Source organism: Geotrypetes seraphini, chromosome 3, assembly GCF_902459505.1.
Source record: "Geotrypetes seraphini chromosome 3, aGeoSer1.1, whole genome shotgun sequence".
NCBI classification, from domain to species: domain Eukaryota; kingdom Metazoa; phylum Chordata; class Amphibia; order Gymnophiona; family Dermophiidae; genus Geotrypetes; species Geotrypetes seraphini.
In genome coordinates, this window is record NC_047086.1 from 279,651,807 (window position 1) to 279,668,406 (window position 16,600).

A 16,600-nucleotide genomic window follows, 5' to 3' on the forward strand; every position below is an offset into this window, starting at 1 on the left:
GGAGCAAAGTATATCAAAAGGAACTGACGCAGTAAGAGTAGACAATTGATGGGCAAACCATATACTTGCCTGCTGCCACCGTTTCCAGGAGAGGGATTTGCCATGGTTTTGGATTTTGGGATTATTCCAAAGAGACATGAGTGGGCTAACATTAACTGAGATCTCAGCTAATGTATCTAAAAGATGAAGAGCATGCTGCGTTGAACCCAACAAAGAGTACCTTCTCAAATGTCTGGGTACTGACACCATTAGTAAGCAAGAGATGTGTAAAGGCGTGCATAAAAAGCACTCCATTTCAAACCAAGCAGGAGGATCTTGGGGATAGGAGTCAGTAACCCAGTAAGCTCCATATTTAGTTAGTGAAGCAATATAATAATGATAGAAATCCAGGAAGTTAAGACCACCGTTAATCTTAGAGGCTTTCAGCTTGGCGAGAGCAATTCGAGGTTTTTTCTTGTTCCAAATGAATTCAGATAGCTTCCTATTTAGCCAATGAAAAAACGACTTCCGGCATAAAAGAGGAAGCATAGAGAGAGTGTAATTAATTTGAGGTGCTAGGGTCATTTTGATGGATGTTATTCTACCCCACCAAGACAAAAAAAGTGGAGACCATCGAGATGTAGTATTTAGAACTAGATTTTTGACTTTAGATATATTAAGATCTTGAGCAAGAACCGGATCCTTATGTATTAAAATCTCCAAGTATTTCACAGCTTCATGTGACCATGAGAAGGGAAAATGAGCCAGATCTGATTGAAGAATGTTATCATTCAGAGGGAAGATCTCTGATTTCTCCCAATTGACAGAGAATCCGGATAGGAGGGAATATTGTTTGACAATATGTATAAGATGAGGAAGAGAGGATAGAGGGTTCCTAAGAAAAATTAAAACATCATCAGCATAGGCTGCTAATTTGAAGTCTCGATCAGAGGAGGGAATACCGGTAATTAAGGGGCTTTGTCTAATAGCAGAAAGAAGAGGCTCCAACACTAAATTAAATAGCAATGGTGAGAGAGGACAGCCCTGTCAAGTACCTCTTTGAAGGGAAAATTTATTGGATAAAGAGTTGTTAATCAGAATACGAGCTGTGGGTTGGTGATATAACGCTTCTATCCAATTCGTGAAGAATGAGCCAAAATTATACCATTTCAGGACACGGAAAAGAAAAGGCCACTCCACCCGGTCAAAGGCTTTTTCAGCATCAATAGCTAGGCCTATTATAGGGTCTGACATTGTTTTAGCGTGAGCGTTAATATGGTGAAAGAGGCGCAGGTTATCTCCTATATATCTTTGTTTAATGAACCCTGTTTGATCTTTATGTATAAGAGATGGAATCACTTTGGTAAGTCTTAATGCAAATAATTTTGCCATTATCTTGTAATCTAAGTTAAGGAGAGAGATAGGGCGGAAGTTTTTAACCAAGGTGGCGTCTCTGTCAAGTTTAGGAATTACTACAATGGTGGCTTCAGTGAAATTGAATTGTTTGTCCGGAGTGGAATGGAGGAAATCATAATATGTAAGGAGATGAGGGGCTAAGATGGTGCGAAATTGTTTAAAGAATTCGTTAGTAAAGCCGTCCGGGCCGGAGGCTTTCCCAGCAGGTAGGGAAGATATGGCAGCTTCTATTTCTGATATATTTATCGGGGAATCTAGTTCCAATTTAACAGAATCCGATATGGTCGGATGAGTTAAGGAGGAAAGAAAGGAGTCTATATCTGATTCAGGAGCAGCAAATTCGGATTAGTATAATGAAGCATAAAAATTTTCGAATTGAGAGGAGATTAAAGATCTGGTTTTGACTAATTGACCTGATGTATCTTGAATAGCCGTGATATGTAGTCTTTTGGATTTAATTTTAAGGTATCTGGCCAAAGGGTGACCCATAAGATTATCTCCCATATAATGACCAGAATTGGAAATGAAGATATCACGCCTGACTGTACATGAAACTAAAGTATTATATTCATATTTAAGTTTTTGGATATGTTGGAGAGTAGCTGGGTCATGTAGGTGATTAGACATATGTTGTAATTCTAATGTTTTAATAGAATTTTCTAAGTTTTTTTCTTTTATCATGGACTGTTTCTTTTTCCAAGAGGCAATTTTTATCAATTCACCTCTAAGGGTTGCTTTGTATGCTTCCCAGACAATGGAAGGACAGACTTCAGGATCTTTAGAGTTATTTTCAAAAAATTCCGCTGTGAAAGAATTGATTTTTTCAACAGTTTCCTCATCTAGGAGTAAAGCGTTGTTCAGCCGCCAAGAGGGGGATTCTTTGCGTGGAGCCGAGATGGAAATATATAAAGAGACGGCAGCATGATCCGTGAGAGAGATTGGATGTATGATAGTATTGGTAAGATCTTGAATAAGAGAAGAGGATAGGAGAAAGAAATCAATTCTCGAGTAGGTATTATGTGGTGGTGAAAAGTGTGTGTATTCTCTGCCTTTCGGGTGAAGTAAGCGCCAAGGATCCACAAGGGAGAAGGCATCATTTAGAGCATGAAGAGCTGTGAAAGACTTGGATTTGGAGGGTTTGCAAGAAGAAGATCTATCAATATATAAGTCTTGGATTTGATTAAAATCTCCTCCCAATATCAGAGAACAAGAACCAAATTCAACCAGCGCCAGCTGAATCTCTTTGAAAAATTCCGGGTGATCTTTAACCAGGCCATATATATTGAGAAAAACAAAATTCACTGAGTGCACCGCAGCATGTACCAGACACCATCTTCCCTCCGTGTCTGTTTTAAAAGAATGAATAACGGGAGAAAGTTTATCATTGAGAAATATTGAAACACCATTTTTCTTTTGATGACTTGCAGGGGAATATAAGTGAGTGGAAAATCCCTTTAGTTGGAATTTCGTGGCAGCAGCGGGTGGGAGGTGGGTTTCTTGCAAGAAAACTATATCAGGGTGTTTGTTGGACACATAATTAGCTATCTTTTTTCTTTTAATGGGATAGTTCAGACCATTCACATTAAAGGAGAAAACATGTAAATCAGCCATAGTATATGATATGCAGTGGTGAAACATAGAGTATATCTCCTCTGTCTAGAAAAGATAACTGATATATTTGTAAGGTCAGGCAGACACTCCTGTCTAAGAAGAAAAATAGAACATGAAAATAAGAGAAAAGAAGTCAGTAATATCAGCATAATGTATGGTCAGAAAAGAAATAGACTACATTATCATGCATATTTTAAAACATTTTAAGGGTGCTCCTGTGAGAACGGAAGAGTAACACATATGGTACAACTAGCAAAATCCACACCTAATCAATAATAGAAAACATGAGATTAATGTGCTTAACTTAGCAGACTATGCAATATATGTATTTCATTACATAGCATGGTGAGATAAGAGCTTCTTGGCACAATCTGGAGTACCAAGTCTGGAATTGATTTGAGCAAGCAGAGACCTCAAAGGAAACTGCACGGTTGATGTCAAGTAGAATTAAACCGCTGGATCCATCACTGGGGTACCGCTAGCCACTATCACAGGCATAGAGTCTATAAATTGTTGTGCAGCTACTCTGTCTGTGAAGGTATGTGGTTTCCCATCACTCCATATGCGTAGAGACGCCGGATACACAAGTGCAAACCGCACTCCCCGACGATGAAGCGTGGAACATAGCGGCACCATCGCCTTGCGAAGGGTGGATACATGTAAGGAATAGTCATTGAATAGTAGCAGTTTTTGACCTTCATATTCAAGTCGACCAGATTTCCGAAAGGCTTGCATGATGAGCTCTTTGTCTTTCCAGTTTATATATCTAGCAATTGCTGCTCGCGAGCGGTTGTTATCCTCCATACGTTGGCCCAAGCGGTGTGCCCGCTCGCAAAGAAATCCAGTCACTGGGGTCACCAGGCCAAGCTGCTTTGGGAACCAAATCTGAAAAAAGTGGTAGAGATCTTGGTCAGCTCGGAGTTCAGGTAGCCCCACAACTCGTAGATTATTGCGGCGTTGACGGTTCTCCTGATCATCCAATCGTGTTGTCAATGCTGCCACTTGAGTCTGCAAAGCAATCACATTCTCGCGATCCTGCAGTGCTGCATCCTCATCTTCAGACACCCTCTGCTCCACTGCTGCAATACGGCCAGCATGTGCTTCAAAACGATCATTAATACAGTCTACAGCCGACTGTAATTTAAGAAGTTTATCTTCCAGGGCCGCGGTGACCATTTTCGAAATTTCTTGGGCCCATTCACCCCAGTGCGCAGAGGTTAGAGCGGGAGTCGGCGCCGCCGCCATTTTGAGCGCGGAGCAGGCTGATTTATGTTTAGGCATTTTTGCCGATCTTACCGGCATTCCTGTCTGATGCGCACTTTTAAACGGCTCCACACATACACAACCGTCGAAAGGCCCACAGGTGAGGCAGAAACAGTTCGAATAATTTTATTCGTTAGGCAGGCTAAAGAGCTCAGGGACGCTCGTGACCCCAGGCCTCTTACTGCTGAGCAGTGCTGGAGAATTCAGATCTTTTTTCTTTTTTTTTTTTTTTGCCGATTTCGCCGACGCTTTAAGGATTTGAGGATTCTGGCAGCAAAATATACCCGACTATGTAAAAATAATAAAGTATAAAAGCACAGTTTTATTTGAATTTAGGTGTGTGTAAGAGGAGCTGTTACACCATTCGTGTGGTCTCCGTGGCGATCAGGCCATGCCCAGAGGTGCTGCTCTTGAAGAAAACTCGGTCCAGCAGGGTAATTCGGGGGCGGAGCAGGATTCCCACGCTACCCGAAGTCACCGGGCCGAAGAGAGGAGCAGACCCGAAGGCAGGGAGCTGCTTCTGAGGAGAGCAATGAGAGTCTCTGGGCTTCGGGGCGGAGCAACTCTCCCCAGGAACTCCTGATGGTGGCTGGAGGGAGTCCGGTAAAGGCTGTGTGCCGTTGGCGCTTTAGATTTTTTTAATTCGGGTCCCCCGCTGGTCTGGGAGAAGGGCGGAGCAAGGGCTCCCACGTTCAACTCTCCCCAGGATCTCCTGCTGGTGGTTGAAGGGGGTCCGGTAAAGGCTGTGCGCCGTTGGCGCTTTAGATTTTTAAATTCGGGTCCCCCGCTGGTCTGGGAGAGGGGCGGAGCAAGGGCTCCCACGCTCAACTCTCCCCAGGAACTCCTGCTGGTGGCTGGAGGGAGTCCGGTAAAGGCTGTGCGCCATTGGCGCTTTAGATTTTTAAATTCGGGTCCCCCGCTGGTCTGGGAGAGGGGCGGAGTAAGGGCTCCCACGTTCAACTCTCTCCAGGAACTCCTGCTGGTGTTTTTAATAATTAAATAATTAAATAGATGAAGAAGTGTTGTTTAAAAGGAGGGAGCTCAACTGTCAGCCAGCCACCATCCAGCCTCCAAGTTCCGGAATTACCTGGGGGTTTTAATCCATCCATTCTTAGACCTACATTAGTTCAAAATCCTGTTCTGTACATTTGCAAGTCTGCTTAGAAGATGTTTCACCCATTTTTCCAAAAGTAGATGTCACCTCCACTCAGCAAACCTTGAAATATTCCATTGATCAGAAAACCAAAATGTTCCATCAATACCATCTATGCAATAACACATTCATCTCCAGAATGCTTCTCAGCCTTGGTCTTATCTTTGATTGGCAGGATCATCTGTGCATCTATTTTTCCTTTCTCCACTGAAGTCATTTTTATATATTCTATGCAGTATCTAGCAGTATCATTTGTGATGATGTGGATGAGCAGCAATAGATAATAGTAGGCTTGATAATTTTCTGCAATCTCTCCATAACATCTCAAAATTTGGCACCTGGCAGACAACATAGCTTCAGAGATATTATGTCTGGTCAGCAGACTAATGCTCCATGCATCTCAAAAGTAAGTTCAACTACTCCTATCCATCACACTGTAGTTTAGGGTTTATGAGCTCCAGTTCTTCTTCCTTTTCAAGGGATAATAGAGTCAGGGTGTTGAATCAAGTAGTTGAGGCATTCAATGCCAGGCTTTATATTGTGATCTTGTTTTACCTGCTTCTCTGCTAGAATTCTGTCTGTCTCTTTGCCTACCTCATCCTTATGGTCCTTATTGTCTCAGATATTTCTCAGCCTTGCCACCCTCTCTCTCAGATCTGCCACTTGTTTCCTCAAGGAGTCAATCTCAAGGTATCTTTCACACTGAACTGGTTCTTCCCTGCAGATCAGGATATCCATATGTACAGAGGAAGCAGTAGTAAAAGTGATAATCTTGATTACACAAAGTTTCCCAGCCACTCTTCTGCTGTTAGGAGTTTTGGGATCTGTTGAAAGAAATGGGAAAGAACTACAAACATCCCTAACTTTCCTTAAGTGTGCCACAAGTATAATTGACTAACTGCTTCATTTATGGAATTTTCCACCTCCACACTATTCCCTGTATATAGTCCTATTTGCTTGCTCACTTATTGCTTTGATAGTGGTTTATTGTATGATTTTAGACTACAAGAGGTTATGTATCTGAGGTATGAAATTTAGTGCAGATCACTTTGCATTATCTTTTTGTCTGGTTTATAAAAAAATATCCAACTAACAAAAATATAATTTCATAAGATCTAATTTGTTATTATCAATCAAGTATCACCACTGAATGGAAGATTAGCTTCTGACCTTGCTAATCTTCTTTCTAACACACAGGATTCTGCACTATAGCTGTTGCTTCCCATTAATCAAGAATCTGCAGAAGGGTGTGTCTCAAAAACTCCCTCAGTGTATTGCCTCAGTGTATTGCCTCAGTGTATTGCCTTTTCAAATCAGCTTCCATTTCAAATGTCATTTCTGACACCCTCTGTGTATAAGCTCGATGACCAGCAGCCCTCCACCTCTCAGTGCTCTGTCATGAGTTTCACGTTTCAAGTTTTATTTAAAATTTGATATACACACTTATCAAAAATTTCTAAGCAATTCTAAAATGGGGGGACAATAATGTACAAACAGACGTACAAAACTGGACTGGTACAGGATGGAAAAGGGAAAGAACTACAAAAGTAATAGTGCAGAAAGGGAGGGGATAAATAGAAATATGGAAAGAAGGTAAAAGAAAATACGCATTTAAGAAATTTAAACATGAAAGTCTTAATCCTTCAGTCTAAGTTTCAAAAGCATCCTTATAGAGGAAAATTTTGAGGGAGCCTTTGAATCTATCTAATGCTGTTTCATTTCTCAGGTAACCAGAGATATGGGGCTGTAATCGAAAATATAGCAGCGCGCCTTGTGCTAATGATTTTCAAGGAAGGCATGGAAAGAAGATGGTGTTCAGTTGATCTTAATGTTCTGGATGGAGTGTAGGGTATAAGGAGTCTATCAAGAAATATGGGTGATTTTGATAACTGAATTTTGAAAATTATAAGAGCCAATTTATAAGTGATTCTATAAGAAATTGGAAGCCAGTGGACATTTTTCAAAAGAGGTGTCACATGGTCAAACGTTTTTGAATTTGCAATAACTTTTATTGCCGTGTTTTGAATTATTTGCAGCCTTCTCATTTTTTTTAATACCTTGGTATAATGAATTGCAGTAGTCTAGTCTCAGAATCACAAGTGAATACTATTATAATCTTTTGATAACCGCATAGAACTTCATGATCCTGCGGTATATAAGCTGATTGTTAAGTTAAATTATTTATTTATTTAGATTTTTATCCCGTCCTCCCAGTAGCTCAGAATGGCCTACATTTAAAGCTGCTGGTTCCAACACCTTTGCTAAAGATCTGATTAAACGTAGTTGGTAAAAGCAATTTTTAACCACTAAGCTGATCTGATCGTGGTAAGAAAGTTTGTGATTAAGCACTACTCCCAGGATTTTTATAGAGGTGACCATTTGTAGTGGAATATTGTTTAGGTGAATTTGAGAAGGCATTGTAAGATCTTCTTTCCATGGGAACAGCATAGTCTTTGATTTAGATATATTGAGAGCTAACATGTTTTCTTTGAGCCACTGATTAACTTGCTCTAATTTAGTATTTATATCAGTTATGTCATTGGGATCTTCAGTGTCCAGAGGATGCAGGAGTTGTATATCATCTGTGTAGGCGTAAACGGAAAACCCGATAGATTGACTGTCAATAAAGGGGATAGAAAAATGTTGAAAAGCAATGGTGAAAGGATGGAGTCTTGAGGAATTCCAGGGGAGTTGGTGTAAATATTTGAGGTTGAGGTATTGAAAGAAACTTTTGATGATGGTCTGATAAAGACCCTTCTGATAGCAAGTTGTTAAAAGTAACAAGCATGAAATCATAGCATCTGGAATCTTAGAGAAAAGATACGAAAGACATTTATCAAAAACACAAGAATATGTAGAAAAGCTCTTTAACAGAGGATTTAAATCTTCGATAGTTATGGCATCAAATTTATCACATACCTGATCTGCACTAATTCCTAAAGTGGGAGCATCTATGATATTATCATTTTGTATAGTAGGTCAGGAAGTTTTGTCTAGCTCACAGTTCTTCAACCGCCGGTCCACAGAAAATTCCTGCCGGTCCGCACAGGGCCGGCGAGATGGACACCATTAAATTTCCTACCCTGGTGGTGTTCGCGGAAATTTTCTGTTCCTCCCAGCCTCGGGCGATCAAGACAGGCTGCCGACGTCGGGCATTCCCTCTGTGAGTCTCGCCTATGCGGAAACAGGAAGTTGAAACAAAATAGGCAGGACTCAGAGAGGGAATGCCCGACGTCGGCAGCCTATCTTGATCGCTGCCCCTGCCGAGTCGCCGAAGAGGGCTGCGGGGAAGGTACAAGTAGAAGGGAGATGGTCAGCGTGCGCGGGAGGTGTCAGCTTGTGGATTGGGGCCATCAGCAGCATCTGTGCTGAGAGTCTGCCCACGTGCAGGATGCGGCGGGTAGGGGCCTCCGGCTCGTCTTGGGCGGCAGGGCCTGCAGTACAAAGCTGTTCTTGCCGGCTTGGGGGGGTCGCAAATGTGCAGGGCACAGCAGGAGTAAGATCATGGGGAGCCTTCAACAGTGGCTGTCTCCTCTCCTAGCAGCTCTGTACTTACCAGGGCAGTGATTCACTTTGGCAACTTCCCCTTTCCTCGGGGGTAGGGGGGGCAACGGACCCAAGGCTGCCTAAGGAAATCACTGCTGCAGGCAAGTACTGAGAGCTTCTGGAAGGAGAGGAAGCCACTGTTGGAGGCTGGGAAGCTGCTGGATAAAGGGAGAGCTGCTACTGTACTTGGAGAGAGGTAGAAAGAGAGATGCTGCTGGGATGGGAAGAGAGCTACTGTTAGATAGGGGGAGGAGGGAAGGGAGAAGGAAAAAAGGAAGGAAACAGCTGGCAGGGAGATTAGAGGAGGGAAAGGGGAGAGACAGGAATGAGAAAGTAGAGAGAGATTGATGCTGGAAAGGGGGTCAGCAGAGAAATGAGAGAGGGATAAAGATGCTAGGTCTGGTGTAGGAGAGATAAAAATGAAGAAAGCAGTGAAGCTGGAATGAATGATGTAAAAAGGAGAGAGGAGGCACAGGCTGGATGGAAAGGGGGGAGGGGCATAGAAAGAAGTCAGATACATATGGAAGGGGGAGAGGCCAGACAGTGGATGGAACGGGCAGACGCTGGAAGGAAGAGTGGAAAGAAGATGAAAGCAGAGACCACAAAAGGTAGAAAAAAATCATTTTATTTCTATTTTGTCATTATAATATATCAGATTTGAAATATATATCCTGCTAGAGACATAACTGGGGACTGCAAAGCCTAACACTAATCCTATTATGTGTGACTGCAGTATTCTGTTAGCATGATATTTCTGTGTAGCATTCTGTAATAATTTGGCTTGTTCAGTTTTCTTGATAGTAGAGGGGATATATGTGGAAGGGGAGGGGAGACAGGGGTTTTGTTGATCCTTGCTCTAAATATTTATATTTATAAAATGACAATTGTACAGAATATTGTTTCTTTTTATACTTTAATAAAATACGTTCAATATAAAATCATAACAGGCTTGTGCAAATGGGATCAGATGGTTTGTGGGCACCGAGCTTGCGGAGACGGGGCGAAAATGTGTTTTTTATTTCGGTCTTAGTAGTTTGCCGGTCCACAAAATAATTCTTTTATTTCTGCTGGTCCATGGGTATAAAAAGGTTGAAGAACACTGCTCTAGATCTTGACGAACCATAACTATTTTATCTAAAAAGAAATCAGCAAGGTCCTGTGCTGATGGTTGAGATTGCTCTACAGCAGCTCCTAAAATAGGAGGCACAATCAGATTATGCATGTTGAAATAACGTTTTAGGATTACTTTTACCCAGTCCTATTTCTGAAACATAATTAATTTTTTTAGCTGCTGAAATATATGCAATTTATAAGTTTTAATTGCAGATTTCCAAACTAATTTAGATTGAATTGAATTATTTTTCTGACATATTTTATCTACCTTTTTGGTTTTCTTTCTGCAGTATACCAGGAATTAATCCTACTAATTCTTATGGATTTTTCCTTAACAGGAGCTAACTTATTTAATATACTTACTGTTATTACCTGATCCCAAGCAATTAAGCATTTTTTGAGAATTTGAAAATCCAACGATGGTGTAACTGTATCCCAATAGACAGCATGACCTGACTTCCTCTTGCTTTAATAATTTTTCATTGATAATTTTGAGTAAAATAACCCATGTACCAAATGCAAGTTGAAAGCTAATAAATAGTAGTCAGTCCATAGACTACCATAGATAAAGCATTAAAATAAGATACAGCTACAAAATTAAGGGAATGGCCTTTTTCATGAGTAGATCTAGATAGCATTAAATTTAAAGAGCAAGATACCAAGACTTTCTTAAAATCCAATATCCTATTATCATATAATTCCAGGGGTAAATTAATATCACCTAAAACAAAAAAAAAAAACAACTAGTAAATCAACAAGCATATAAGGAAATTATTTACTGTATTTTAGTAACTGACTTATACCAGGACCCAGGAGGGTGATAAATAATATTCCCAAAGAGCTAGCTGTAATATTCTCATGCAGTAGTTTACATATCATACATTCTAAATCTGATGATGAAATAGAATCAGTTAGTCAGATGAAAAAAATTTTGTACACAATTGCCAGACCTCTACCACATTTATCTAATCTAGGAAGTTGTAATATACTATAGCCTAGAGCAGTGTTTTTCAACCTTTTTTGGGCAAAGGCACACTTGTTTCATGAAAAAAATCACGAGGCACACCACCATTAGAAAATGTTAAAAAATTTAACTCTGTGCCTATATTGACTATATATATAAAGTAATTCTATTGAATAGGAATCAAATAAACACAAAGAAAGTATTTTATAATGCTGCCACCGCCAACAACACCATTGGCGGCGGTGGCACTCAAGTGGCTAAAGAGCCGCAGTTTGCCGGCCTAGGGACAACACTGGAGGGTGGCCAGCTGTGCACCCCCTTGGGACGTAAACCCGGGGTGGGGCAGACCGCCCCCCCCACCCTGGTATGCCACTATCTGTACCTCACTCCCTCCCTATGACCAAAAATTCTCCTTTCTTCTATTCCCCGTGTACACAACCATCTCTTTCCCTCCCTTCCTCTCTCCAAAGTCCATGCCTTCTGTGTCCAAACACTCATTCCCTCCCCCACCTCAGCATCTCTTTCCCTCCCTTCCTCTCTCCCAAGTCCATTTCTTCTGTGTCCAAAAACGCATTCCCTCCCCCACCTCAGCATCTCTTTCCCTCCCTTCCTCTCTCCCAAGTCCATTTCTTCTGTGTCCAAAAACGCATTCCCTCCCCCACCTCAGCATCTCTTTCCCTCCCTTCCTCTCTCCCAAGTCCATTTCTTCTGTGTCCAAAAACGCATTCCCTCCCCCACCTCAGCATCTCTTTCCCTCCCTTCCTCTCTCCCAAGTTCATGCCTTGTGTCCAAAACGCACTCTCTCCCTCCTTTTGTGTTCCGTGTTTGCCTCCCAGCCCATCTTTGCAACTTTCTCAGCAAAACGAAGCTCAAGCCGCGAGGCTTGTCTTCTGCTTCCTGCCTGCCCTGCCGCGCACAAATAGCCGAACGGAAGTATTCTCCGACGTCAGCGCTGACGTCGGAGGGCAGGCTTTGCTTAAGCCCTCCCTCCGACGTCAGCGCTGACATCGGGGAACGCTTGCGATCGGCTATATGTTAGCTGCAGGGCAGGCAGGAACAGAAGACGAGCCTCGCGGCTCGAGATGTATTAAACTCCGCGGGTCCCCCGTCCAGCTCTCTCCTGTCCACGTGGGGCGGACCGCCCCTCTCCCTAGACTGGTGGTACTGCCCTGATGGCGGTCCTGACCGTACGGCACACCAGGCAACATCTCGCGGCACACTAGTGTGCCGCGGAACAGCGGTTGAAAAACACTGGCCTAGAGGACATAAATGAGATAATTCTGGACTGTCTGTGGGCTCCTTTTACTAAACTGCGAAATATAGCGCAGCTTAGTAAAAGGAGCCCCAAATCATTAAGCAAGGTTTAGACAATAAAAGCTAATCCTAATTCAGATGATGATATCATGCCATTCAGTAGCGTAAGCTCATTAACGACAGACTTAGCATTAAAATACATACAAGGGATTGGATTATAATGGTTGTTCTCCAGGGAAACATGAGTTATTGGAATTTGTGAAAGAGAAACAATCAATTAGGTTTTGCCTAACTGGGGAAATACTCTCTCTTATTTTTTGCCTCCTAGTATGAATATACCAAACAGGGAATCTTTTTCTTCCCAGCCCTTCCATATCCCATCCCTTTCCTATTATTTCTTTTCTCCATGTCTTTTCCTTCAATTTCTCACATTATTGACTCTCTTCCACCTCTGTTTCTTCTATTCCACCCTCTTGTCACCTCCTTTTGCTCTCATACATGCTATCACTTTTCTTTGTGTTCTCCATTCTCATGTGCCCTCTGTATCTGTTGCCCCCTAAGCAGTTCTCTTTTCATCTGATGCTGATCTTTAGGCTACTTCAGTGTGATCACCCTTGGGCCCTCCAACTGTAAAGCACTATTTTTGTTGGTATTCAATGGAGAACTGCTGAAGAAAAGGCTATCTTTAGGGCAAACTCTCAGAAATAAAATCTGAATGCTGTTAGGGAATTAAAATACTGACTAAGTCTAAAACTGTAGTTAGCATTACTGTGTTAAGTGCAATGCAAATTAACTTTTACAGCAAAATACCAGTAGTTCTTGTTCTAATTCTGTTTATGCTTTTGAAGACTGGCTTCCTAGAGCTGGTTAATATTGTTTTCTTAAGACTGTGGCACTGGAAAGGCTGTAGTAGATATTTCATGCTGTCCTGAATCTATTTTTTTTCTTTCTTTACAGGTGAAAAAGGTGTTAGAGTTGAACTTAATAAACCTTCTGAAACAATCGGGAAAGAAGTTTTTTAAAGTATCTAATCCAGCAATATTTCTGCCACCCTTCTTGGCTTGAAATTTTGAAGTTTTCTGGATAACTTATGAATGTGAATAAATGGGATAAAAGAGAATTGACAACCAGCCAGTGTTATAAGGAATCTGAAACAGTGTTCTTGTGTTGCACCAGACTGAAGACTTTGTGGAGCTCTCTTTCTTAGTGATGGTTTTGCTTATGTGAAGTATATAAGCAATCAACAAGCTATGTACCCTTATGAACATGAACCAAGTGCTCTATGCAGAAATTTGCCATCCTTAGGTTTTATGTGTCTTCTCCAGTGTAATGCAGGTCATCTTTATATATATCTCATCTCCGTATCCTAATTCTAGGTAACTTTTTAAGAAGGTACAGTTCATCAAAATCAAGTTAAAAAAAAAAAGTACAGTAATGTTTTCCAAAAATATTGATCTATTTTTCTAAAACTGTTTAGTTTTTCTCTCCTGCCACGCATAACCTATCCTGACAATGTAATTGCCAGTAACTGCAAACAGGCTTTTTTAAAATCTATGTATCTACAGTCAGAAAAGGCGCACTTTAATTGCTAGCTAAATACCTTATTGATGTAGTTACATCTTAAAACTCATTTGAATTTTTTTTAAAAAATTGCTGCTGTTTACTGTTTTAATGAAAGTGTATTTCTGCAGGGGGGATGGAAGGAGGATAAAGCATCAGTTTTGCTTTGATTCATGAATGTGCATGTTTTTATTCCATTTTATTTAAATATATGTCTAGCCTATTTTATCTTCTCTAGGCGATATTTGACCTCAGCACAAGGTGGATCTAGCTCTTTTGATTTCTTAATATATTAAGGAAAATAATAAATTCTATTGGCTTCAGTTTAGTGATAACTAAGAAAAGAATACCTTTAGTCTTTCTAGATTACTTTTTTTTAAATTAATATTGGAATGTTCATGTTTCAACTGGCAAGACATGTTTATATTCTTTCAGTTAATTTAATGCCTGTCCCAGCAAAAATTCTCTTGGGAAAGGGGCCCAATATTTTTTTTTGAGTGACATTTTCTCCAAACATGCTCACTGGAAGAATATTAGCCACTATACTGATTGAAGCACCAGGCATGAGTGGTGTTGGTAAAAATAGAATTTTTGGGAGAAAAGAGGCCAAGTAATATGATTCCTTTGTTCTTTCTGCTTAAGGGGGGGAGGGGGCTTTGTTTACTGATATTTCTTCCTCTTTGCAAGTACCCAGCTGATTCTGTCACTTGATCTTCTTACAGTATATGAGAAAATATATTCTGCATACTTTTGTTTGCAAGATTTGGGGCCCTCTGGTGTGGAAAGGATGTTCCCAAGTATGATTGTGTAAAGATGTTTGGAATTATACACAGACTAATGTGTGGAATCTGTTTTCCAGGAGGGTTTCTAAAATGAGAACTCCCTATCAGTATATATTAGCCAATAATGTTTGAATGAAAATTTCTTGACTTCTTTAATGTGGGTCAGATTTTTCACTGCTATTGTAACACTATATTGGTTTTGAAGGATTTAATTCAAAAAGCTGACATAAGCAAGGAAACAGGTGGGGAACTTTGAATGCAAAATACTTTTTCCAAAGAGATTTCAAATACATTTCAGTATTTGCTATTGGATGTTTATCTATTATAATTTGAAATAACACCTTGACCAAGTATTGATTAGATTTAAATATTTGTTGAGGATATATTGTAATGTACTGTAAGAATGAACTTAAATGTAAATATTTGGGGCTGGAGGGAGTAACTTTATTATAAAAGTTATCTTATTTTGGTTCTTTACATCAGATTAATAGGAAAATCCTTGCTGGATGCAGTTAATAAGCTGCTGCAATTTAAGGCATTCAGATTAATAAAGGGGGTGAAGAAATTCTCTGACAGATGTTTTCTTCTGAGAATATGTTAGTCCTATATATCTCACAAAATCACAGCTCTAATAAATAATTATATATCACAAAATATTTGTAAAGTGCTCAGACCCGTAACCTTTTTAGTCTGTGGTAACACAAGACTACGGTTAGTGTGGGACCATCATCGCTCTTTACGGTCCCAATACGATGCAAACCAACTGTAATGAAATATAACTGATTTACTTATCTGAACTGGTGAGTGGTTGATGGAAGATGATATCTGTAACCATAGTCTTGATTAAAGTGCCTGTGCTCAAACGTGCATGAGTGATAAACTATAGCCATAATAAAATCGATGACCCCCCCCGACTCGAGTTTCGTGGACTCTTCCTCAGGAGGGGATACCGTTATCGGCTGGTACCAACTCGGAAGGCAAGGGAATCAAGACTGAAACCTATGAAACAGACTATGGTTACGGATACCATCTTCCATCAACCACTCGCCAGTTCAGATAAGTAAATCAGTTATATTTCATTACAGTTGGTTTACATCATAAGAACATAAGAATTGCCGCTGCTGGGTCAGACCAGTGGTCCATCCTGCCCAGCATTCCGTTCATGCGGCGGCCCTCTGGTCAAAGACCAGCGCCCTAACTTAGACTAGCCCTACCAACGTATGTCCTTGTTAAGCAGGAACTTGCCTAACTTTGTCTTGAATCCCTGGAGTGTGTTTTCTCCTATGACAGACTCTGGAAGAGCGTTCCAGTTTTCCACCACTCTCTGGGTGAAGAAGAACTTCCTTATGTTCCTATGGAATCTATCCCCTTTCAGCTTTAGAGAGTGCCTTCTCGTTCTCCCTACCTTGGAGAGGGTGAACAACCTGTCCTTATCTACTAAGTTTATCCCCTTCAGTACCTTGAATGTTTCGATCATGTCCCCTCTCAATCTCCTCTGTTCGAGGGAGAAGAGGCCCAGTTTCTCTAATCTTTCGCTGTACATCGAGTGGTATTGGGACCGTAAAGAGTGATAATGGTCCCATACTAACCATAGTCTTGTGTTACCACAGACTAAAAAGGTTACTGGTCTGAGCACTTTACAAATATTTTATGATATATAATTATTTATTAGAGCTGTGATTTTGTGAGTGAATCTTATGGTATCACAGATTAATAACAGTATTTACCTATAAGTTTAAAGTCCTATATATCTGCCATCAAGATTCCAGTCCAGCTTGTTTTGGTTTTGTACAGATAAAGGAAAAACCCTTTATCCCAGGACAAGCAGGCAGCATATTCTTGACTGATGGGTGACGGTACCGACGGAGCCCCGGTACGGACAATTTTAGAGTGATTGCACTCTAAGAACTTGGAAAGTTCTAGCAGGCCGCACCGCGCACGCGCAAGTGCCTTCCCGCC

General features: G+C 40.8%; 1 protein-coding gene across 2 annotated transcripts in view; it reads left to right on the plus strand.

Annotated features, from left to right (window-relative positions):
• The window catches only part of EGLN1 (egl-9 family hypoxia inducible factor 1), a 164,414-nt gene extending 150,624 nt beyond the window's left edge, over nt 1–13,790 (plus strand). For both annotated transcript variants that reach the window (XM_033938533.1, XM_033938534.1), the window contains exon 5: nt 13,257–13,790. In XM_033938533.1, the coding sequence (XP_033794424.1) occupies nt 13,257–13,321 (65 nt within the window). In that variant the 3' untranslated portion in view covers nt 13,322–13,790. The remainder of the gene's footprint in view (nt 1–13,256) is intronic.
• The last annotated feature ends 2,810 nt before the right edge of the window (nt 13,791–16,600 follow it).